General features: G+C 37.8%; 1 protein-coding gene across 1 annotated transcript in view; it reads right to left on the bottom strand.

The window, feature by feature from the left end:
- HERC2 (E3 ubiquitin-protein ligase HERC2) overlaps positions 1-26711 on the bottom strand; it is a 971627-nt gene that overhangs the window by 504837 nt on the left and 440079 nt on the right. Inside the window, exon 43 of the mRNA XM_090372402.1 lies at positions 7528-7700. Coding sequence (XP_090228528.1) covers positions 7528-7700 — 173 coding nt within the window. The remainder of the gene's footprint in view (positions 1-7527; positions 7701-26711) is intronic.

The following is a 26711-nucleotide window of genomic DNA, read 5'->3' as shown; positions in this document are numbered from 1 at the left end:
GTCTCTTTAAATTTTCCTGTTTTATAAAAAAAATTGGATGCAAGTTTATGTTATAAAACATTTATGTAAAGTCAAAAATATTTCTTATAGTACAAATCAAGGAATGATTAGCATTAGTAGAGGCATATGATGCAAGAAAGCAAGCCTATACAGCATCAGCCGAAAATTTAAAAAAATAAAAATAAATAAAACCCTTCCCGTTTTCCCCATCCATTTGCTCCGAAAATTTGTCCACTTCTTCCTTGAATTTATTTAAGCTATCAACTTCCATGACAGATGGAAGTTTGTTCCAAAAAAAACAACTACCTGCTGGCTAAAGGTAAATTTCTGCACATCTATTCAACAACTGTCTTTCCTCAATTTCAGTTTATGCCCAGTCAGGTTTGCAATCTCAGCAAGAGGAAGAATCCCTTCAGCATTGAGCCTGCTCACTCTATTCGGGGCCTTATACACTTCAATCAGATCACCTCGCAAGTGCCTAGTTCCCATATGGTGCAATTTGCAGAACTCAAGCCTTTCTTCATAAGAGCACCCCTTTGTTCGTCTCACTAGTTTTGTTGCCCTTGTCTGTACTTTCTACAAACTCCACATCCTTCCTAAAATGAGGCTTCCAGACCTGTACATAGTACTCAAGTTGTGGCTTGACCATTGCCTTATACAAGGGGATAATCACCTCCTTATCCCTGCTAGAAAAATTCCTGTATATCATTAACAAGACCCCATGACCTGCTCTGCCAGCCTGTCTTCTGCACTGCTCAGAAAACTTCATATGTGACTGCACAATTACTCCCAGGTCTCTTTCATTCTCCACTACCCTGAGTGTAAGACAACTTAACAGTTGGTACATTTCTCTGGGGTTACTGCTACCCATATGCAGTATGTTGCATTTGTCGATGTTAAACTTAAGTTGCCAATTCTCAGCCCATCTGCCCAACTTGTCTAAATCCTGTTGCAATACCATACTGTCATTACTGTTACTAACTCCCTGCCAATCTTTGTATCATCTGCAAACTTCAATATTAAGCTTGATATACCTTCATCAACATCATTGATAAATATACAAAACAACAATGGGCCCAACCCTGAACCTTGGGGAACACTACTAATAACATTAGTCCACGAAGAGCAGTGCCCACTGATTACTACTCTCTGTAATCAGTTGAGTAGTAATCAGTTGAGTAGTAATCAGTGTCCACTGATTACTACTCAACCATCCTTTTATCCATTGTAGCAACTTGCCCTTAATGCCACACTGCTCCAATTTGTAAAGTAGTCTTCTATGTGCAACAGTATCAAAAGCTTTCCTGAAATCAAAGTATATGATATCAAAATTAGTTTTTGCTTTGTGACCACGTCATAGTATCCAATCAAATTGTCAGACAAGACTTCCCCTTAACAAACCCATGCTGTGTCTGAATTATTACTGCAGTCTTTAACCAGTGATTCCATTATTTTCTCTTGAACAGAAGTTCAAGGTCAAGGTTACTAACAGGTCTGTAATTACTCGTGTCACCCTTTGATAACCCTCCCTTGGTGAATTGGAGATACATTTGAGCATCTCCAGTTGTGGGGATCTCCCCTGAGTCCAATGATGCTCTCATAATTACTTTCTTATGTTTAACTTCAACAATTTCTCCTCCACTTTGCTCTCAATTATTATAAAATCATTTAACTCCCTGTTTGGTAAACATCTGGCCTTCGTCTCCTTGAATAACTCCTCATGCAAAACACACATTTAGTTTGGCAGCTATCTGAGAATGATCATCTACAGTCAAACCACTGATATCAAGTGGACAAACTGATTAATTCCCTTCCTTTTAGAGTTTATATTGACATCCTAAATGGATGTCAATATAAACCTTGAACAGTATTTCTTCGTTGGTATGAAAAACCTAGTAGTGTCTATAATTAAGTAAAGAAGTCTTTGCTGTTTTTCTTTGCATTCTTTGCCAAAGATTTCTCATAATCTGCCTTCACTTGCCTAACTTCCTTTGTGACTTGATTACAGACTAGCTTATATCTACCATAGCCTTCTCTGTTGCCTGATAATTTATATGCATCCCATGCATTTTTCTTTTCTGCCACGAGTCTTATTAGTTCATGTGACATCCATTTGGAGCTATACCTAGATCAGTATTTCTTAGTTGAAACAAAAACCCTAGTAGCTTCCAAGATTACTTCCTTGAATGCTTCCCATTTAGAATTTGCTGTTGATAACATCATCAGTTGGTCCCACTGTATAGAATTTTAAAAGTCTCTGAGACCATTGTAGTCACCTTTACAAAAGCAAAAACCCTTCCCTTTACCCCTGATGGTAGTTAAATCTTTAAGTAAATCCCACATAAGTACACTGTGATCACTGCCACCTAGTGGTTATTTTATCTGTAATTGCTTAATGCATGAATAATCACTGTTGATAATCAGATCAAGAATATTACTCCCTCTGATTACCTCTCTAACATACTGCTACAGAAAACAACATCCAATAAAGCCTGTCAGTCTGTCTTTTGATGCTTTAAATCCAGGAGCCGACTTTTCGTCATGGGAAATGAGGGTTCTTGAGGGCAACTTTTTCCAATAAAGGCCCATTTCATCAATACTGAAGATGAGATCTGAAGGGTAATCACCCTCCTGTACTATGGCCTGAAACTCTGCAGGGAATGCGGCAGTCGCCTCAACATCTACACTTGCTGCCTCACCAGTAATTTTCACACTTCTGCATTTGGTTCTTGCTTTAAACCTCATGAATCTGCCTTACTAGCCAAAAATATTTCATTACACTGACCTTCTTTCTTCTTTAAGTCTTCCAAATACTGACTTAGCCTTCCCAGTTATTACAGCTTAGGTCAAGGGAATGTTTTTTTGGTTGAAATCAATGAACCAAAGTGTCAGCAATTGCTCCATTTTTTCCAAAAGCTTACTTCTGTTGTAACTAACTTGTGTAGCACTTACTCTGGTAACACTCTGCATCGATTGTATTATTTTATCAGCATTCTTCATAATTGTAATAATAGTTGATGGAGGCATATTCGTAGCCCTACACACACACACACACACACACACACACACACACACACACACACACACACACACACACACACACACACACACACACACACACACACGGGCGGGCGGGCGGGCGGCTTCACCAGTTCCATCCTCTGAATAAGCTCCATCTTATTTTCCAATGTGATAGATCAAAGTGCCTTTTTCATTTACCTTTCATTTACACTAGTATTCATTGAACTTCATTTACCAGCCATGGCATCTCTTTATATAATTAAATTAAAAACTTTATAACATGATTGGCAAAAACTGCACACGGTTATCACTATTATTATTATTTAATTTATTAATAGCACAATTAATAAAAATTGTTAGCATAATACATTTCCAACACATGTACATGGTGTAATGAACAACCAACTGAATGCTTCACCACATGGACCTATACTTCCCACTTCCACGAGCGGCTACTTTGAAGGTGGAAAGCTTTCTCATCTCCGATACGGACGTGCTAATTGTTGATTAGCTCAGATTGTTCTTGATCACGTGAAAAGTGCATGATACATAGTACAGTACGGTGCCCATAAATTTTGTCTGATGATTTTAAACTTTCAATTTGTGGGGATCTCCCCTGAGTCCAATGATGCTCTCATAATTACTTTCTTATGTTTAACTTTAACAATTTCTCCTCCACTTTGCTCTCAATTATTATAAAATCATTTAACTCCCTGTTTGATAAACATCTGGCCTTCGTCTCCTTCAATAACTCCTCATGCAAAACACACATTTAGTTTGGCAGCTATCTGAGAATGATCATCTACAGTCAAACCACTGATATCAAGTGGACAAACTGATTAATTCCCTTCCTTTTAGAGTTTATATTGACATCCTAAATGGATGTCAATATAAAAATGGCCTTGTGGTTAGTGACCGGTGCTATTGCAAATCGGCGCAAATCAGACCGGCATAAAATGAGGGCTACCAGTACATGCTTGATCTTACAACCTTTGTTTGACTTCAGCAATGCCAAAAAATATAGCTTATTTTTTTCTTTTCTTTTTTTTTTTAGAAAGTTAATGTTGCTAAACAATATTTTAATTTCTTGTTAATACTATAGAAAATGTTTTTGAGATATTTATCATATAGTATATCATTAATACCATCAGGATATTTTGTAAAAGAAATAAATTTAAAATATATAAATAAAACAAACAAAATGCTTTCATTTTCAAATTTTGAATACAAAAGTTGTAATCACTTTATCACTGCAAAACATAATAGTGCACTGTATTTTGTTTTCATTGTGATATACACAATCCTTCTAAAATGTATTGGTTCATTTAAATAAAAATAAAAAAAAATAGCCATGACGAAAATAAAAAATCAAGTGTGTACCCTGTACACATGAAAGATATTTTATGGATAAACATCTTTGACACCTACTAAATTCGAACAGCTAGAACCGAAATCATGAAATCATGAATGATGTAATTTATGCTTATGCCTGCTACTTACTCTACTGAATAAATGTTAGTGATAAATAGGATATACACAGCTGCTGCTTACTCTACCAAATCAATGTTTGGAAGAAGTTAGACTAATAGCCTTAAGTACACATTTGATTGTAGCCATTTGTTGAAGAGTATGATTGCAACAATACAAGTATTTGAATTGTTACAACCATACTATCATGTTGGAGCATGTTACTCTGTCATGCTTTTTTGCAAATTACACAGGCAGCACTAACGAGATCTGCAAGGAATGACAGTGTCCGTGCATAATATGCTATCGAAACTATGACTTGGCCTAGGATCTCAATGAGTACAAGCACGAGATGGTAACGCTGCACATTCCATTTCGCAATGAGGAAACAGAGATATTGTTAGAGATGAAATATGTCAAAATCTGCAATGACAACGAAGAGCTCATACTAGATCGTAAATTGTATGAATCAGACTTGAACATTAACAAAACGATTGAAATATGTAAAATAATGTGTGTCAAGTCAATGACAATGTTGACCCTGACAAAGAATGTGGTAATGACCTGCATAGCCTTGTAATGCAACTGAGAGAAGAAGACCCCTTCAAAACTTTTTGAATCATCCAAACAGCAAGATGAATGAGGATCTAAAGCTCGCCATGCTCAACCGACTCAGCACAATTGCAAAGAAATGCAAAAACTTTATGACCAACGAGGACTTCTGCAACTTAATGAGAATGACCAATGACATGCAAAAGATTCTACTCATACATGTAATTTGGAGTCTGTTACCTCCCAATTGCGAACCCATTCAAATATTCTTGACCGGCCCAGCTGGTTGCAGAAAAATGTTTGCTGGTTGCAGAAAAATGTTTATGATTCACCTCTTGATGGAAATATACAATCGCTTCAGTAATACAGATGGGTACTGTAATGCCTTCATTACATGCACTTCAAATGGTAAGACTGAAGTGCATGTAATTTAATGTAATGATCTTTATCTGAATCCATTCAAATGGATTCAGATATTGACTCTAGGTTGAAAATGGAAGGATCACCATATTATTCTTCCAAAACCATTGTTGTCCTGAGTGTGCTTTATGACAAGGAGCATTACCAAGCTGATATAAATATGCTCCCTCCTCTCTTCTCCAAAGAATTACCACAAAGTAAATATGACAGAATTATTCAAATGTCACAATACACAGCTGCATTCATGGTTTCATCAATGATACCCACTGGAATAAATCCCAGTCTCATTAAAAATAGCTCATACCATCGCAAATTTTAATATTTATATTATTCTAATACCTTTAATATTTATAGCATTCTGAATTAACCCACTCTTTGGGTATACACCACACATTTGTTCTATACCTGACACTTAACATATTATAAAGCATATAATGTTTTAATGTTTTATAGTACATGAATGCCTAGTAAGAGTCATGAGATCTATGGAGAAGGGAAGCAAATACATTTGTGTATGTATGGTACACCCCTTCTATTTCTGGAGAATAATATTTGTTTAGTGTTAGTAAGGCCAAATGATACAAGGAAGTGGACTTTTCCTGCATCAACCAAAAAAAAAAAAATTAAATAAATAATAATCCAAAATAAAATAAAACATACTATTTCCATTCCTGCAAGATAAGCTATCCAATTCTGCTAGGAATTCAGGCAGGCTTTAAAAGTTAACACTGTTAACCCTTAACAGGGTTCTCTTTTAACCTTTTAAAAAGTTAAAGGTTTACTATACAAGGGGGTATCAAAAAGTTCGTACCCTGACCTAGATATAACATCAGCAGGAAGATGCCATTTTTAATATAAGCTATCTACATATTCAATAAATAACATGTGAAATTTCATTCCCATACAGGATCGTACACCAGAGGTAGAGCCTGGAATCTGAGGAAGGACGCTATGGTTGACAAAGTGGAATATCAAGCAGTGATCAAGTTCCTGCATTTGCAGGGCAAGAAAGCTCAGGAAATTGATGAAGAAATGAAAACTGTTTATGGACAGAATTGTCTATCCTATGACTAAAAAAAGTGGAAACAGGAGTTTCCACTGTAGTCATACAAGTCTTTGAAGAGCCAAGAGAAGGAAGGCCATTAACATTCACAGACATTGAGACAGTTGCAATTCATTTCATTGCAAATGCAGTGGGAATTAGTTATGGATCTGCCCACATTTTACATGACCATCTGCACATGTCTAAAGCCTCCGCACAATGGGTTCCAAGATTGCTGATGCCAACTATTGGATTTGTGTAATGTGGAAGTTGAGAACTTTTTTGATCGGCTGGTGAGAAATGACGAATGCTGGGTGTACCAGTATGATCCAGATACTAAAGACATGTAAAAGCAGTGGAAGCACACCTCCTCACCACCTCCCAAAAAGGCAAAGACCACTCAATCTGCAAAGAAGGTGATGTTGTCTGTGCTTTGGGACAGAAAAGGAGTTATCCTATCAGATTACCTACCTCGTGGTTCCACACTTGCCGGAGAATACTACAGAAATCTTTTGAAAAAGTTATGCGATGCTTTGAAGGTGAAAAGGCATGGAATGTTAACCAAAGGTGTCTGTCTTCTGTCAGACAAAGCACTGGCTCACACGGCCATTGCCCCCACAAACTTTGTTGCCCAGTGTGGCTTCAAACTACTGCAGCACCCACCCTACCCTATTCTCCTGACCTAGCACCAGACTTCTTGTTTCGAGAAATTAAGAAACCATTATGTGGATGCCGCTTTGATCCGTCACAGGAAGTCATCAATGAAGTGGAATCGTGGTTTCAGGCAAAAAGTGTGCACTTCTATGATCAAGGCATTAAACAACTGATCCATAGATGGGAGCAATGTGTTACTATACATGGAGAGTACATAGTAAAGGATTAAAGTTCCTGTGAAGTTTCACCTTTCTAGGGCTATTATTTCTAGGTATGGGTATGAACCTTTTCACACCCCCTCATATAATTCTCAGAGAGTACGCATGCATACACACAAGTATACCATTTTAGAAAGATTAAGGAAAACCTGCCTCTTGTAATGCAGTATCTATATCCTCCATATCTTCAGAAAATGAATCTGAATCTGAAAAGCCTTCATAGGAAGTAGAACATTCATCATCCGAATGATCAACTATTTCATCTTGATGTTCCAACAGCCAACCAACAAGAGCCTCAGGACTTGGAATAACATCTGTGCCACTAGCTGCAAAAAAATTGCATTTAGTTATTAAACACAAATGAAATGATAAGATAGATTTAAATATTATTTTGAAAAATATTTACTTGTTTGATAGTGAACATACAGAATTCTATTACTACAGCATTTGTGAAACATTAATCTATCTCTGTTCAAAATAATATATTAAGAGCAAGTAGCTTTCGGTTTTGGTACAAATAATAATTTAACTGAAAATAGCAATATCTGCTCCAAATTTGCAAGACTTGTGTCTAATCTATACAGTTTAAATGAAAGTAGAAAGAATTATAAATTAAAAACTAAAATTATCCCTTAAAAAAAATTAGAAGAAATTAAAATTATCCCTTACACAAATTGAACACTTAACATTAATCTGTCATACTGAGGTTGAAGTTACACAATGAATTAAAAATGAAAGTTTTAGTAAGAGTTATGAAAATCAGCATCTTTTAGTGCCTGCAGATTGCTGTATGCAAGTTACAGGCAATAAAAGATTCCTATAACTTGCATATAGCATTCAAGTCTTTATCCTCAGCTGAAAATTGTAGAAGTTGAAAGTTAAGACAGTATTAAAAAAAGTTACATCTGCAGAGTCCCCTGCAAGGTACTCATTCCTTAATTTTTATAAGGGATTTATAAGATCAATCAATTATATCTGAAAAAACTATGAAGACAAACAAGTTTCATGTATGTGAATTTTATTGAAATTGTTTAATGGCACTGATTCACTGCCACACTTTATATTTATGTAAACTATTTGATCCTTAACACATCTGGCAGATTCCAGAAACAGTGATGGCTGGGGGGGGGGGGTGCATATTTAAACAAAGAAAAGTTAATAGCTTATATAGCATTAAAAAACCCTACACACTTCACCTATTTACACCCTGCTAGAATTTGTCTAGTTCTTCCCTTGAATTTATTCAAAACATCCACTTCCTCAAAACCAGATGGAAGCCTGTTCCAACAATCAACCACTTGCTGGCTGAAGGCAAACTTCCATACGTCTATCCTTCAACCATCCTTCCTTAACTTAAATATATGCCCATCCATGTGTAGTCTCAGCAGGTGGAAGAATGCCATTTTCATTTAGTTTAGTTTATTCAATGCAATCAAGGCTTTAAACACCCTCAATCTGATCTCCCCCACAGGTGCTTAGCCTTGAGACACTGCAATTTGCAGAACTGAAGTCTTTCCAGGTAAGAGCAATCTATTGTTCCCTTCTCTCCACCCAATACAACGGATCTACAACCTTCCTAAAGTGAAGCCTCCAGACCTGTATACAGTAATCAAAATGCGGCTTAATCATGGTCTTATACAAGGGAATAATCACCTCCTTATCCCTGCTAGCAAAGCTTCTGTATATCACTAACAAAACCCCATCAGCTTTCTTGCAGCGTGTCTGCACTACTGAGAGATTTTCATATTTGACTGCACAATTATCCAGAAGCTCTTTCTCATTTTTCACTATCCTGAGTGTAGTACCATACAGTTGATAAATTACTTTGGGATTACTGCTACCCATAAGCAGTTCCTTGCATTTGTCAATGTTAAACTTAAACTGCCATTTCTCAACCCATTGACCCAATTTTCCTAGATCTTGTTGAAGTAGCTCACATTGATTACTGACTTAACAAACCTGCAAACCTCTGTATCATTTGCAATATTTGGCATTAAGCTTATCAACCTTCATCAATATTATTAATAAATACTGAAAACACCATGGAACCAGCACTGAACTTTGGGGACTCCACTGATAGCATTAGTTCATGAAGAGCAGTGCCCACTGATAACCACTGTCTGCCTTCTTCCACTTAACCATCCCTTTATCCATAGCAGTAACTTGCCCTTAATGTCACATTTCTCCAGTTTATACAGCGGTCTTTCATGCACAACAATATCAAAAGCCTTCCTGAAATCCAAGTATATGATATCAAAATTATTTTTTGCGTCCAGTTCCTTGGTCACTGCATCATAGTAACCTAATATTAGTTAGACAAGCTGCCCTTAACAAATCCATGCTGTAACTGAAGTATAACTGAATTACTTTTTTAACCAGTAACTCCATTCCTTAATTTCCTGGAACATTAATGGGTCTGTAATTGTCCATGACTCCTTTTGATCCCCTTTATGAATCAGTAATTATATTTGCACATCTCCAGTATATAGAGACCATCCCTGAATCCAAGGATGTTCTCATATTTATGGCTAAAGGCTTGCTACCTCCTTTGCTACCGCTCTTAATATGGCTGGATAGATTTTACATGACTTAATATGACTGGATAGAACTTATCACCATTGGTGTCATTTTTTATGTTCAGCTTCAACAATTCCTCTTCCACTTTCCTTTCAGTTATCACAAAGTCATTTAGCTCTCCACTGGAGTTTGATAAAATTCTGGCATCCCCTCCCATAAAGAATTCCTCAAGTGTGAATATAGATGCAAAATACCTATTCAATTTGTCAGCAACCTGAACTGGGTCATCAACAATTGACATCAAGTGGTCCAAATGATTCAGTCCCTTCCTTCTACTGTTAATGTAAGCACAGAAGTCTTTGCTGCTTTTCTTTGCAGGGACTTCTCATGATCTGCCTAATCTCTTTTGTGACTTGATTACAGATTAATTTATATATAAAATAGGCTTCTGAATCACCTGGTAATTTATATGCATCCCATTCACTTTTCCTCTCTACCACTTATCAATAGTTCATCTGACATCCATTTATGTCTAAGCCTTGAACAGTATTTCTTAGTTTGTATGAACAGCATAGTAGCTTCTATGATTACTTCCCTGAATGCTTCCCATTTAGAATTTGCTGATGGCAATCATTTCCACTTAGAATTTGCAGTGGGACCATTATCAGTTGGTCCCACTTCATAGAAATTAAAAACTGTCTGCAAAAGCCTTTCCATTTATCCTTGACAGTAGTTATGCCTTTAATTAAATTCTGCATTTAGTACAATGTGATCACTGCCACCCAGTGGGTCATTTGCCTGCAGATCCTTAATGCATGTAGCATCACTGATAACAACCTGATCAAGAGTATTCTTCCTCTTGTTGCCTCTCTAAAATGCTTCTGTAGAAAACAGTCATCCAATAAAACTACAAAAATCTTGCTAGTATGTGTGAGTGACCAACCCGCAAATTCCAGTCAACATCTGGAAAGTTAAAATCCCACTTTAGAAGACATTCTGATTTAATGGCCCACTCTATTTCTCTATATAGCTGTTTGGCATTCTCATCACAGGCATTAGGGCCTATAATACACTCCTACTCTCATTTTCATTTTCTCAGTGCTTATATCACACCAAACTGACTCAACATTACAACAATGTCAACTAGATACACTGCCTTAGATTTAATATACTTCTTAACTAACAGCATAACCCATCCACCCTTCCTTTTCTGTCTGTCTTTTCTGTATACATTGTACCCCCCCATATTCAAATTCAGCATCATTTTGACCGAGCAACACTATGTCTATATTATGATGCTCCTGGCATTAGTGTACATGCATTATGTTAAAGAACAAAATCATACTGAAGGAATCACATTTTTCCAAGCACATATTCATGGTTACAAATATGTACTGTGTACTTACAAACCCTCATAATAAAATTTATACAGCAGTAACAGATGCATTACTTTTTTTTTTTTTTTTTTTTTTTTTTCAGTCATATGCTGAAAAATAAGTTTTTGCAGAACTGGAACTGTCCTCTCATACAACTGAAATTAATAACATGGCAGATGATATTATAATTCAGCTATGATCATTATATCCTGTTAAAGACAGCTCTGAATACATCCCAAAAAGTCAGTGCAAACAATAAGGATCTAACCCAAAGGATATAACTGCCTTAAGTATTTCTTTTCTGAGTCACACCATTATGCATCACACCTTCTTGAATGATAGTAACTTTCCTGGGTCCAGTTCTAATCGTAATTGCAGCTAAAAAATTTTAACTAAATTTACAAAAATTTTGTTGTTAAAATTTATTTTACAAAATTGAAATCTATAAATTAAAAAAATATAAATTAAGATATGGCTAACATTCTGCTAGCAGTAAGAGGTCATAAATTTGAAAAAGCACTCATAATAATTAATGAAAAAAATAAATTATAAATATGTCACCAAACTCTCTATTTCCAAGATATAAAACATTAATCATAAATTACGATACCATGTAAAATGGCAAAACATTTTTATGTTTTATGTTGTAAAAATGTGTGTAAAAAAGGGCTTTAAACAGTACAAAACACATAATCCAACACTGACAAGAATAGTATCAGTAGTTGTTCTATTACATGGAATCATACCAATTACTCGCAAATAATTAATTGGTATGATTCCATATAGTAACTATTGTAGTAGTATCACATTGAGTAACCAATGTAACAGATTATATACTAGCAACATGTCTGCTATTTGAGTTTCAAATAGCAGACATGGTTGCCTTGTTGTTTACAGAATGACAATGGTTACATTGATATTATGGGAGAGACTACAAATTTGTTTACCAAGTTAACTGATATTTAATTAATGGCGGGATTCACAAGAATTCCATAGCTTAAAAATTTTCAAATCAACAAGTATCAAAATGCAAAACATTTGCTTTGTGGAGATGACTTAAAGATAAAAGTATGCTAAACCCATTATGAGTAAATACTGCAAGAGGGAGATTTCAATAAATGCAAATGCTGAAGAACAAATACGTTGTATTATACAAGTATCTACCAGCACAAATACCAGGAGATTGTCACATCATGTAAATGTTTCACCTGCAAGCATATAGGGAATTACATGAACAGCAATTGTATTTATTTATTAGCATTAGCATTAGTAGAGGCATAAGATGCAAGAAAGCAAGCTTATTCAGCATCAGCCAAAAAAAAAAAAAAAAAAACACACCACTCCCATTTCACCCCTCCGTTCGTTCGAAATACCTGTCCAGTTGAGCTTTAAATTTGTTTAGGCTTTCAACTTCAACAACCAACCACCCGCTGGCCAAAGGCAAATTTCCGCACATCTATCCGACATCCGTCCTTCCTCAATTTGAATTTATGCCCTCTGAGGTGATTATTCTGAGCAAGAGGAAGAATCCCATTGGCATTGAGCATGCTCAAACCATTCAAAGCCTTATACACCTCTATCAGATCACCTCGCCGGTGCCTAGTCTCCAGACTCTGTAATTTGCAAAACTTAAGCCTTTCTTCATAAGAGCAACCCTTTGTTCCATTCACTAATCTTGTTGCCCTTCTCTGTACCCGTTCCAGCAGCTCTACATCCTTCTTGAAATGAGGCCTCCAGACCTGTATACAGTACTCAAGATGTGGCCTAACCATTGCCTTATACAAGGGAATAATCACCTCCTTATCCCTGCTAGAAAAATTCCTGTATATCATTGACAAGACACCATGAGCTACTCTTGCAGCTCGTCTGCACTGCTCAGAGAACTTCATATCTGCCTGCACAATTACCCCCAGGTCCTTTTCATTCTCCACCACTGTCAGTGTAGTACCGCAGAGTTGATTGTTGTTGTTGTTGTTATGGGCGTTTAATGGCGCATAAGCTACTATGGCTATAATGCGCCTATTCAATTTTTATATAGGGAAATCAAAAAATTTTTATAAAATCAGAAAAGATTAAAAAGTCCAATCTGCTTCAGAAAGTTGAAAAATTCGAAAATATTTGCCTTGTCACCAATGAGATTCTCTAAAGTTATTGGTTTATTAAGATTTACTAGTGATAGCAGGGTTGATGCTCTGTCTTGTCTATAGTAGGGGCAGTCAATGAGTATGTGTTTAACAGTCAGATTTATATAGCAATGTGGACACTGTGGTGGATCGTCTCCTCTAAGTAAATAAAGATGGGTTAGATGGGTATGACCTATTCTTGCCCTTGATAGGACTACTTCTTCTCGTCTTGATGTACGGATACTGGAGCACCAATTTTTTGGATCGTGTTTAAATTGAAAGAATTTATTATTTGTTTGAGAGTGCCAGATTGTTCTCCATTCTGACAAGCATGCAGCTTGAATAGCTACTGCAAAGTCTGATGGCGGAACAGGGATATTAGTTAAGTCTAAGCTAGTTGGATTTTTTGCGGCTTTGTCAGCCAGTTCATTGCCCAAAATACCAGAATGTGCTGGAATCCAACAGAAGATGACCTGTTGATGGCGTTCTTCAATTTTTAGTAATATGTTTCGTATTTCTTCTATAACGGGGTGAACTTTATCTGAGAAATTACATAAAGCCATGATTGAACTAAGCGAATCGGTGTAAATAACTGATTTTAAAGATCGATCAGCACAGAGATTTTGTAAGGCCAGTTTAATTGCATATATTTCAGCTGAAAAGATACCGAATTCAGATGGAAGGGACACTGAAATAACGGTATTCGGGAACACTGCAGCTGCTCCAACGTTTGAATTTGATTTAGAGCCATCTGTATAAATTGGGGAAAAATCACTATATCTTTGAGTGTGAACTGCATGAAGTTGTATGATATTAGATGCTTGTAAAATGTCTTTTCCCCATTGGCAGAGATAAGTGTCACAAGTCACCAGAGGAAGAGAAGCCCATGGTGGTTGGCAGCAGGTTGCTACCTGTTGTACGGAATGAAAGGAAAGATTCCAAACTTCCATCAGTTCAAGGAGACGAAGACCAGCTGGCTTTACTATGCTAGGTTTATTTCTGAAGAGGTTTTCTAGTGGTGGATTGAACAAGTATGACTGAATCGGGTGCGAGGCACAGCTTTGTATCTTAACGGCATACTTTAGTAACAGTGTTTTTCTACGTAACGATAATGGGGGCTCATGAGCATCAATATAGAGACTATGTTTGGGCGACGTTCTAAAAGCACCAAGTGCAATCCTCAAAGCACTGTGTTGAATGGGATCAAGCCAGCGTAATGCGCTCATTCTGGCAGAATCATAGATGGGAGCTCCATAATCAAGGCGGGATCTGATTAATGACCTGTATAGCCGAAGCAGAGAAGTACGGTCTGCACCCCATGTTTGGGCAGATAAAGCTTTGAGAATGTTTAACTTTTTTAGACAGGAAGTACGTACATTTTTAATATGGTCTATAAAATTTAACTTGTTGTCAAGGATTAATCCTAGAAATCTGATATTATTAGTGACCGGGATGGAGACATTAGAAATTTGAAGTTCGGGATCTGGATGAAGTTTGCGCTGCCTACAAAAATGAATTGCAACGGTTTTCTGCTGCGAGAGCCGATAGCCATTGATGCTAGCCCACTGTTGTATTTTATTTAGTGATATCTGAAGCTGCCGTTCAATAGATCTCATATTTTGGGAATGGCAGGAGATGGAGAGGTCATCTGCATAAAGGTAAGTCTCGATTGAATTTGGAAGCTGTCTTGTAATAGAATCTATTCTAAGAGCAAACAGAGTGGCACTCAGTACTGATCCTTGTGGAACACCTTCTTCCTGCATGAACGTTGTAGATAGAGCATGTTGGTACTGAACTTGAAACGATCTGGTACATAGGAAGTTTTGAATAAATATAGGAAGGTTGCCCCTCAGACCAAGGGCGTATAGATCACCAAGTATGCCATGCCGCCAGGTGGTGTCAAAAGCCTTCTCTATGTCTATTGAAACCATTACAAGATGTTCACGTTTAACGAAGGCATTTCGAATGGCGAATTCAGCCTTGACCATAAGATCTAAGCACGACCTATTTTTACGAAAGCCATATTGACTATGGCTCATTAGATGTTCTGACTCAATGATCCAGACAAGTCTTCTGTGGACAATCTTTTCTAGGATTTTGCTGAGGCAGCTTGAGAGAGATATCGGTCTATAGCTATGGGGGTTGGTTGGATCTTTCCCAGGCTTTAGAAGTGCCAAAACAGTAGAGTGATGCCAGGAAGCTGGAAAAACATTTTCTGAAAATATACGATTGTAAAAAACCAGCAGCAAGCGCAAAGCTTTGTCATCAAGATGTTGTAGCATCACATAATAAATCCCATCTGGCCCTGCAGCAACATTGTGGGCTGTTCTAATAGCATGCAAAAGTTCAGAGTATTGCAGAGGTTTGTTATATGAAAGAAGGCGGGCAGTGTGAAAGTTTATAGAATGCTTTTCTTTGGTGTTTTTAATTTGTTTGAATGATGTAGAAAAGGCTGATGCTGCTGAGATTTCAGCAAACGTACTGCCCAAAGCATTGGCAATATCTAAGGGACTGGATAGATCTTGTCCTTTCCAGGAGAGAATTGGAGAAGGTATAGTAGGAAACTTACCAGATAACTGTCTAATTTTTTTCCATATAGTTTTCTGATCAGTGTTTCTGTTAAAGGTCGATGCAAAACGGGTCCAGGATTCTTTCTTGGCTTGCCTTTGTACAAATCGTGCTTTTGCTCTTAGTTTCTTATAGTTAATGAGATTGGTTGTGGTTGGACATCGCCGAAATAAATTCCAGGCTTTAATTTTTGCTTTCTTTGCTTTTGTACATTCCTCATTCCACCAGTAATTGTAATGCTTGCGACCAGGGGGATTTGATAATGGTATTGTCTCCTTGGCCACTTTTAGAATATGTGACGTGATGTAGTCTGTCACATTATCAATATTCTGGAGCTGGATTTTTTCCTCATCAAGAGAGATTGATATCCGAAATTTTGCCCAGTCTGCACGAACAAATTTCCATTTCCTGCGGGGTTTGTTTGAAGGAGTCTTTGGTATTAAAAAATTGCATATGATTGGAAAGTGATCACTGCCCATAGGATCATTTGAAACATGCCACTCTATGCTTGGGACCAGGACTGGAGAACAAATTGAGAGATCTATTGCTGAGGTGTGTCCAGTTGGGAGTTGTATGTGAGTGTGTGCACCAGTATTGAGTATGGTAAGATTTTGTGACTCTAGAAAGCTTTCAATTAGTCGACCCCGTCTATCTAGTTTAGGATCGCCCCATAAGGGGTGGTGCCCGTTAAAATCTCCTAATATACAGAGGGGTGGAGGTATCTGTATGAAGAGATCTTCAAGGTCTTTTAAGGAGTAAGTATGGTTTGGTGGTAGGTAAATTGAGACAATTGTCATTGAAATACAGTGAGTTATATGAACAGCGACAGCTTCTATTTCAGTTTGAAGTGGAATATGTTTAGTTGGGATATTTGAATTTATTAGGATTGCTACACCACCATGGGCAGCATTTGTTCTATTACGATCTCTTCGATAAAGGCAATAATTCTTTATCGAAGGAGAAATTTGTAAGGTTAGGTAAGTTTCCTGAAGACAAAGAGCAATTGGAGAATACCGGTTAATTAAAGCATTGATGTCATCTGTGTTGCAACGAAAACCTCTGCAGTTCCACTGTATTACACAGGCCATTATTTATGTTTAGTTGATGGAGCTGTATCTGACTGCTTTTTGAAGGTGACTGGCTTATTTCGTTCCAATTTTGATTTGTCTTTTTTGAAAACTGGTCGACCAGTATCCATTTCTTCTTCAGCGTAGATTTCTAAAATTGGTTCTTCGTGTATAGTTGTCCCATCTGTATCCATGGTTATGTCCTGGCTATTTTTCTTTGATTTTGGGTTTGTAATATCGGATGTATTAGCACATATCTGAGGAGGAGATGCAGCTGGTATTGTCAGTGGAGTGTTATTTGCCTGGTCTGAGAGTTTGGGTTGTTGTTTATGCACACTTGGTTGTTGCTCAGAGAGGACAGTTCTAGCCCAATCAGAAATTGACTTTGTAATGGGAACTGTGACATCTGTTTGAGTGGAGACTGTTTGGAATTTTTTTACTACATTAGCATAGGTACTATTTTTGTTTATAATAGGTGAAACTAGTTTTCTTGCTTCTTGGTAGCTGACTTTGTTTTCGATCTTGTATCATACTATTTTTTTTTCAGTTTTCCATTTTTCACAAGTTTTGGAATATGCCGGGTGATCACCTTTGCAGTTCGCGCACGTCATTTTTGCAGCAGAACACTCACTCTGATTGTGATCTGAGGACCCGCAATTTGGGCAGACAGAAACTCCCCTGCATACAGTTTGTGAATGGCCAAATTTTTGGCACTTAAAGCACCGGACTGGGTTCGGGATGTAAGGTCTTACCTGACACCTAAGGTAGCCAGCTTTTATAGTGGTAGGCAGGTTCGGTGTTTTAAATGTGAGTATCACTGTCCGAGTAGGGACAGACTCTCCATCTTTTTTGATGACGATTCTTTTTGCGTGTGTCACATTTTGATCTTGTAGTTCCTGGACAAGCTCATCCTCTGATACGTGTAAAAGATCCCACTCTGATATTACCCCTTTAAAGGAGTTTAAGGTGGCATGTGGGGTAACCTTCGTGGGAATTCCACCAAAGGTAGATACTTTTAACAGTCTCTCAGCGTGTCTACGTTCGGTCATTTCAATTAATAAATCTCCGGATCTCAGTCGCCTAACCATTTTTGGAGGGCCAGCCACATTTTCAAGACATTTTTGTATCAAAAATGGGGAAAGCTTACTCAATGGCTGGTCTGTGGAGGAGTGTAGAATTAAAAAGAGAGGTACGGTATTATCCGTTCCTTCTTTTTTTTGCCGTTTAGCATAAGATGTTGTGTCATCATGATCTCGATCATGTCTATCTAGGTCTGGATCAAAAGATCCATAAGTGGACTGTTTAATTTTGTCCATGTTTGCTCCTTTTTGCCCTGGGAGGGTGACTTTCTTCTCCCAGATTTCCAGCCCCGCCACGTGGAGGCAGGAGCGGTGCCACCAGTGACCAAGCGATAAAGGAAGGTTAGTAGTTAGTGCGTTAATAAGTAATCCTATGTACAAGAAGAAAGGTGTCTTTCCTTTCTGTTAGGTACGCTAAATTCTTTACTTTAGAACAGCAAAATTAAATAACTGTGAGAAACGAAGGATACTACTATAATTATCAGCCGCTCTTTGAGAAAATCGCTTTAATATCACTTAGAAATCGCTATAGTCACTCGCTTGGCACTCGGGGCCCCGCAGAGTTGATACGTTGCTCTGGGGTTACTGTTTCCCATATGTAGTACTTTACATTTGTCAATGTTAAACTTCATTTGCCACCTCTCAGCCCATCTGTTCAACCTTTCCAGATCCTGTTGCAGCAGCATAGCATCAGTAGTGTCCTTAACAATCCTGCCAACCTTTGTATCATCTGCAAACTTGGACATTAAACTTGATATCCCATCATCAATATCATTCATAAACACTGAGAACAACAACGGACCCAACACTGAACCCTGAGGAACTCCACTAATAACATTAGTCCACGTTGAACAGTGTCCATTGATTACTACTCTCTGTCTTCTGCCACTCAACCATCCCTTTATCCATAGCAGCAATTTGCCTCCAATGCCACAATGCTCCAATTTGTGCAGCAGTCTTCCATGTGCAACAGTATCAAAAGCCTTTCTAAGATCCAAATATATAATATCAAAGTTATTCCCTGCATCCAGTTCTTTTGTGACTACATCATAGTATCCAATCAAATTGGTCAGGCAAGACCTGCCCTTAACAAAACCATGCTGCGTCTGAGCTATAACTGAATTCTTGTCTAGATGATCCTGCAGTGCTTCTTTAACCAGTGCCTCCATTAATTTACCAGGAACAGAAGTTAAACTAACAGGTCTATAATTACTTGTGTCAGCCTTTGATCCTCCTTTATGAATTGGGGTTACATTTGCACATCTCCAGTCTATGGGTACCTCCCCTGAGTCCAAAGAAGCTCTCATAATTATGGCTAGGGGTTTGCTTACTTCCTTTGCTGCCTCCTTTAATATAACTGGATAGATCCCATCCACCCCAGGTGCCTTTTTTATGTTTATCCTCAACAATCTCTCCTCCACTTTCTTCTCAGTTATTACAAAATCATCCAGCTCACTGCCAATGTTTACTTTACCTACATCATTCTCCTTCCTGAATAACTCCTCATGCGTGAATGTAGATGCAAAATACTCGTTTAGATTGTTAGCCACCTGAGCAGGATCCTCAACTGTTGAACCATCAATATCCAGTGGACCAATCTGATTCATCCCTTTCCTTCTTGAGTTTAAATATGTAAAGAACTCTTTTCTGTTTTTCTTTGCATCCTTTGCCAAGGATTTTTCGTAGTCTGCCTTTGCCTGCCTAATCTCCTTTGTGACTTATTTCAGAGTACACCTGTGCAAGATATGAATAAACTCTGAAACTTCTGCTGGTGGCTCATTTTGTAATGTGCATGTGATCCTCAATTTCTCAGCCATGTTCTGGTTACAGATGAATCAATATTTATAAGAAATGGAGTTCTTGACTTTTGACAAACTCATATCTGGGAAAATAAAATCTAAATATAATTGTTGGTATGCAATTATTAACATACTTTTACCTTTAATGCTTAGTATGATTCTTGAAGACAACCTTACTGGTAATTGATTTTTATCAGCAAGGATTGACATACCTCCATTTTCTGTAGAACAATTTGTGGGAACAAAAAATCAGCAGATGTGTCTTATGGATGACTGTGCACTAGTCCACTTTTCCAATGATGCTTCTGACTTCTTAAAATGGAGTACAGAAACGGCCTTGTACAATGGCCACCAAGATCACCCAACCTCACACTCTTAAATTACTTTGTGTGGGGTCACATGAAATCGATCATTTATTCTACTGCATCATCACACAAGATGAACTGAGAAATCACGTTCTTCGGGAAGCTGCTCACATTCACACCCACCCAACTTAATGTTTTGAAATAAGACATTTCAGGCCTGTTTTCAATACAATGATAAAGGAAAAGTAAAAAAAAAAAAAAAAATGAAAAATGAAAAAAAATTTCATCTGAGAATGATTTGAAGAGTTAAGATACCATCAGCATCTGGTTTACTTAACCCTTTTAAAGCCTTATAAGACTTCAATTAGGTCACCAAGATGATGCCTAGTTTACAGAGAAACTGCAATTTAAAGAACCCAGTCTTTCTTGGTAAGAACATTCTTTTGTGTCTCCAACTAATCTTGGTTATCTTCTCCATGCCTTTTCCAACAGATATATATATCCTTCTTAAAATCAAGTTTCCAAAACTGTATGCATTGTATTCCAGACATGGCCTAACCACTTCTTTATATATACTACCTTCCAAAAAGTATCCAGATGCACATCAGTTTCACACTGACATCAATGCAATTCACTTTAAATGTAACCTACTCTACCCTCTGTGTAGGCTTTCCACCTTTGAATGATATACTGTGGTCACCACAAACAGTGTAATCCTCAAACAGTGACCAGTTGAGCAATGATGTGAGACATGCTGGTCTAGCCCTCACTAGACCATTTGAACTCGAACACCAATGGATGTTCCAGTTCATCCATTGGTGTTCAAGAGTTCATATCAGGACACTGCTCCAGCCATCACAAATTTTTTACATTCATATCCGCAAAACATCCTCAAACAGCTCCAGAAGTACAGCATGGGACATTATTTCATTGAAATAAACATGGTTCTGTAACAAAGAACTGTCACAACATAGGAGTAAGGAAAAGCATTAAGATACATGTCAGCATTCATAACTCTCTATACAACCACCTAAAGTCGCAGGCCATATCATGAGAAACAGCCCCAACTCCTCAAAACGTCATTTTGGCACAATGAACTTTGGCAGCAGCTGTCCTCCAGGCATCCTCCACACTCAACCCCACCCATTTAATAGAAATAGGATGTAGCAAGATTTGATGTTTGGTGATCTCTGGATTATGAGCCACCACTCCAATGAAAACCAATGCTGTGGAGCTCTGTATGTCATGTGTTCATACAGACCTGAACCCCTGCTGACTCCTTAAACTCCTGATTGATTTAAATCTAATAAGATTGTCATACTACCTTTCAGAGTATTCTCTGGTCATGTGGAGTGAGCTTCTGTGGTCTTCTTATGCACTGTTGGAGAGTGGTATTATTGCACTTCCATTTTATGATAACATCACTAATGCAAAACTTTGCATGGTATAGAATAACAGAAATTGCATAAATATGTGGTGATGTGATATCCAATAACAACACCCCCCTCCCCTTTGAAATTAGTCAGCTCAGCTCTGCATGCAATTACAAGAAGAAGGCATATGAGTCAACTTGTGTAGCTCATATTCGTTCCTTATATGCTGATTTAAGCCATTTGTTTATCCAGGAAGGTATGGACTATGAAAATGGGTGTCTGTATGGTTTTTGGAGAGCAGTGTCAACAAGGTATTCACTCCTTTGATCTCGTTGGCAAAGTCCCATCTGTATATCACTAACAGAACTCCATCTGTTGTTCTAGACGCCTGTTTGCACTAAGAGAAATTCATGTTGGACTTGTAAAATTACCCCTAGGTCTTTGCCTTAGCTACCTAAATAATAAAGTAATTTGCTTTCACCTATGTTAAACTTCAATTTCCATTTTGTCAGCCCATCTTCCTAGTTTATCTAAATCTTCTTAAAGCAGCATACCCTGATTATTGCTATTAACAACCTGCCCATCTTTATACCATCATCAAGCTTAGACAGCAGTAAGGGGTTTTCACATCGACCTCTGTGGCACCCTGCCCATCAAATTAATACGAGAACAGCAGTGACCCTTTATAACCATTATTTACCTACCTACTAACACTTCACCATCCCTTTATCCATAGTAGTAACTTCTCCTTGATGGCACACTGCTCCAATTTATACAACTTCATACATCTAGAAAACTTTACTGAAATCTAAGAATATGATGTAAAAATTACTCTGACATTATAGGTATAAGAAAAACATGGTGTTACTCTGATATTAGGAATGTAGGATTTGAATATAGAAATTACAATGCATATGGTAAGCACAGACAAGACAGGAGGCAGGAAGGAGTTATGATTTTAGTTAAGAAGACAGATTTAAAAAAACAGAAAAAGAAAGAAAAAATAAACTAGTTGGCACAGTTTGCAAATCTAATATTGAGTCAATCAGTCTGGTGTGCCATAAAAACAGGGGGGGGGGGAAACATGAGTACAAGAGTGTACTTATGTTTTTTTATGTTCAGTTAAAATCATCCATATCTTATTATGGATGATTTTAACTTTGCAGATATCAAATGAAACTGGTGGGTTGGCAGCATATTTGGTAAGAGAACATTTATGGACTTTCTAAATGACTACTTTCTACATCAACATATTAGATAGACAACAAGAGAAAATAATATTCTTGATCTGGTTATCAGCAGCGATTCATCATGTATCAATAATCTTCAAACCTTTCTTATGAGAAGCAACCTGGAAAACAAGGTACTGGGAATTTCAAGGGCTTCTGGGAGTCATCAACGAACAAGTAAATACATGGGTTGTGTTAAGGTAACTAAGAGTAAGAATAGGTGCATTTACACCAATGCTAGGAGTATAGTAAATAAATTTGATGAATTTGAGGTATGATGAAGACATCAAAGGCTGATGTTGGGATATCAGAATTAGGAATGCAGAATTGGAATTTTGGGAGTAAAATGTGTACAGAAAGGATAGAAGGGGGAGGGGGGGTGATGCTGTTAGTTAAGAAACACATAAAATCAAAGGAAGTGCATCCAGTTGGCATGAGTGGACAGTGCAGTTTTGAGTCAGTTTAGTGTGACATAAGCACTGGGAAAGCAAAAATGAGAGGAGCGTATTATAGGCCTAGTGACCCTGATGAGTGCAATGAACAACTATACAGGGAAACAGAGTGGGCCAGTAAATACGAATCTTATAATGGTGGATTTTAACTTCTCAGATATTGACTGGATCTTGTGGGTTGGTCACTCACACACTAGCAAGACTTTTGTGGATTTATTGGATGATTGTTTTCTACAGCAGCATGTTCAAGAGGCAACCAGAGGGAGTAATACACTTGATCTGATTATCAGCAGTGATCCTTCATGCATTAAGTATCTGTAGATAAAGGAACCACTAGATGGCAGTGATCACAGTGCACTGATGTTGAATTTACTTAAAGATGTAACTACCATTAGGGGTAAAGGGTAGAGCTTTTGCTTTTGTAAAGGTGACTACAGTGGTCTCAGAGATTTTTTTAAATTCTATACATTGGGACCAATTGATGATATTACCAACGGCAAATTCTAAATGGGAAGCATTAAAAGAATTAATCTTGAAAGCTACTATGCTTTTCATACCAACTAAGAAATACTGTTCGAGGATTAGGCCTAAAAGGATGTCAGATGACCTAATCACTCGCGGCAAAGAAAAATGCATGGGACACAAATTATCAGGAGAAACAGATACCTATGGTAGATATAAGATAGTCTGCAATCAAATCATAAAAGATGCCAGGCAAGCAAAGGCAGATTACAAGAAACCTTTGACAAACAATACAAAGAAAAACAGTAAAGACTTCTTTACTTATGTAAACTATACAAGAAGGGGATGAATCAGATTGGTCCACTTGACATTGAACCTGCTGAGGTAGTTGACGAACTGAGTATTTTACAACTACATTCACACATGAGGGGTTATTCAGGGAGGGGAATGTCAGAGGTGAATTAAACTCTGGCAGTGAGCGATGATTTTCTAATAACTGAGAGCAAAGTGGAGGAGAAATTGTTCATGATAAACGTAAGAAAGGCACCTCGGGTGGATGGAATCTATTCAGTTATATTAAAGGAAGCAGCAAAGGAAGTAAGCAAACCCTTAGCCATAATTATGAAAGCTTCCTTGGACTCAGGGGGGTGGTCGCCATGGACTGGAGATGTACAAATGTGTCCCAAATTCAGAAAGTGGGACTAAAGGGTGACACAAGTAATTGCAGACCAGTTAGTTTAACTTCTGTTCCAGGGAAAATAATGGAATCATTAATTAAGGAAGCAATGCAGGATCATCTAGACAAGACTACAGTTATAGTTCAGACACAGCATAGGTTTGTTAAGGGGAAGTCTTGTCTGACAAATCTGATTGGATACTATGATGTGGTCACAAAGAAACTAAATGCAAAAAATAATTTTTATATCATATACTTGGATTTTAGGAAAGCTTTTAATACTGTGGCACATGGAAGACTACTATACAAATTGGAGCAATATGGCATTAAGGGCAATTTGCTACAATGGATAAAAGGATGGTTTAGTGGGAAAAGACGGAGTGGTTATCAATGGACACTGCTCTTCATGGACTAATGTTATTAGTGGAGTCCCCCCCCAGAGTTCGGTGTTGGGCCCATTGTTGTTTTCAATATTTATCAATGATATTGATGAAGGAATATAGAGTTAATGTCTAAGTGTGCAGACGATACAAAGGTTGGCAGGGTTATTAATGACAGTAATGATAGTACCCTACTGCAACAGGATACAGAAAAGTTGAGCAGATGGGGTGAGAATTCGGAAGTGAAGTTTAACATTGACAAATGTAAAGTACTGCATGTGGGTAACTGCATAACGATTTAACTAGGTGGTACTACGCTCAAAGTAGTGGAGAATGAAAAAGACCTAGGGGTAATTGTGCAGTCAGATATGAAGATTTCTGAGTAGTGCAGACAGGCTGCAAGAGTAGCTCATGGTGTCTTGTCAATGATATACAGGAATTTTGCTAGCAGGGATGAGGGGGTGATAGTCCCCTTGTATAAGGCAATGGTCAGGCCACACCTTTAGTACTGTATACAGGTCTGGAGGCTTCATTTTAGGAAGGATGTAAAACTGCTGGAACGAATACAGGGGAGGGCAACGAGATTGGCGAGTGGAACGAAGGGTTGGTGCTACCAAGAAAGGCTTAAGTTCTACAAATTGCTTCTGAAGATTAGGCATCTCACTAGGCAGCTGTGAGATGATCAACTCAATTATATCACCTGTGAGATGATTCTAACTGAGGTGTTTAAGGCCTTGAATGGTTTGAGCAAACTCAATGCTAATGGGATTAGTAGTAGTAGTGGCATGTGATGCAAGAAAGCAAATGTATGAGCTTATGCAGCATCAGCCAAAAAAAAAAAAAAATCACAACATTCTCTTCAAATGCCTGTCCAGTTCCTCCTTAAATTTATTCAACCTATCAACTTCCACAACGACAGATGGAAGTTTGTTCCAGCAATTAACCACCCACTGGCTAAAGGAAAATTTCCGCACATCTATTCTACATCTGTCCTTTCTTAATTTGAATTTATGCCCCCTTAGGTTCGTAATCTGAACAAGTGGAAGGATCCCATCAGAATTCAGCATGCTCAACCCATTCGAGGCCTTATATACCTCAATCAGATCACCGCGCAGGTGCCCAGTCTCCAGCCACTGCAATTTGCAGAACTTAAGCCTCTCTTGGTAAGAGGATCCCTTCATTCCCCTCACCAATCTTGTTGCCCTTCTCTGTACACGCTCAAGTAAATCTACATCTTTCCTAAAATGAGGCCTCCAGACCTGTACGCAGTACTCAAGCCGTGGCCTGACCATTGCCTTATACAGAGGGATATTCACCTCCTTTTCCCCTGCTAGCAAAATTCCTATATATCATTGACAAAACTCCATGACCTGCCCTGGCAGCCTGTCTGCATTGCTCAGAAAACTTCATATCTGCCTGCACAATTACTCCCAGGTCTTTTTCATTTTCTACCACCTTAAGTGTAGTACCACACAGTTGGTACGTTTCTCTGGGGTTACTTCTACCCATATGTAGTACTTTGCATTTGTCAAGGTTAAACTTCAGTTGCCACTTCTTAGCCCATCTGCCCAAATTATCTAGATCCTGTTGCAGTAGCACACTGCCATTACTGTCATTAACAACCCTGGCAACCTTTGTATCATCTGCAAACTTCGACATTAAGCCTCATATACCTTCATCAATATCATTGATAAATATACAAAACAACAGTGGACCTAACACCGAACCCTGTGGGACTCCACTAATAACATTAGTCCAAGAAGAGCAGCACCCATTGATTACCACCCTCTGTCTTCTAGCACTTAACCATCCTTTTATCCATTGTAGCAACTTACCCTTAATACCATTCTGCTCCAATTTGTACAATAGTCTTCCATGCGCAACAGTGTCAAAAGCTTTCCTGAAATCCAAATATATGATATCAAAATTAT

This window comes from Mastigoproctus giganteus, chromosome 1 (genome assembly GCF_048544385.1).
Source record: "Mastigoproctus giganteus isolate SK-2022 chromosome 1, ASM4854438v1, whole genome shotgun sequence".
Classification (NCBI taxonomy): Eukaryota; Metazoa; Arthropoda; class Arachnida; order Uropygi; family Thelyphonidae; genus Mastigoproctus; species Mastigoproctus giganteus.
Note: the sequence above shows the minus strand (reverse complement) of the source record. Positions and strands in the feature narration are given on the sequence as shown.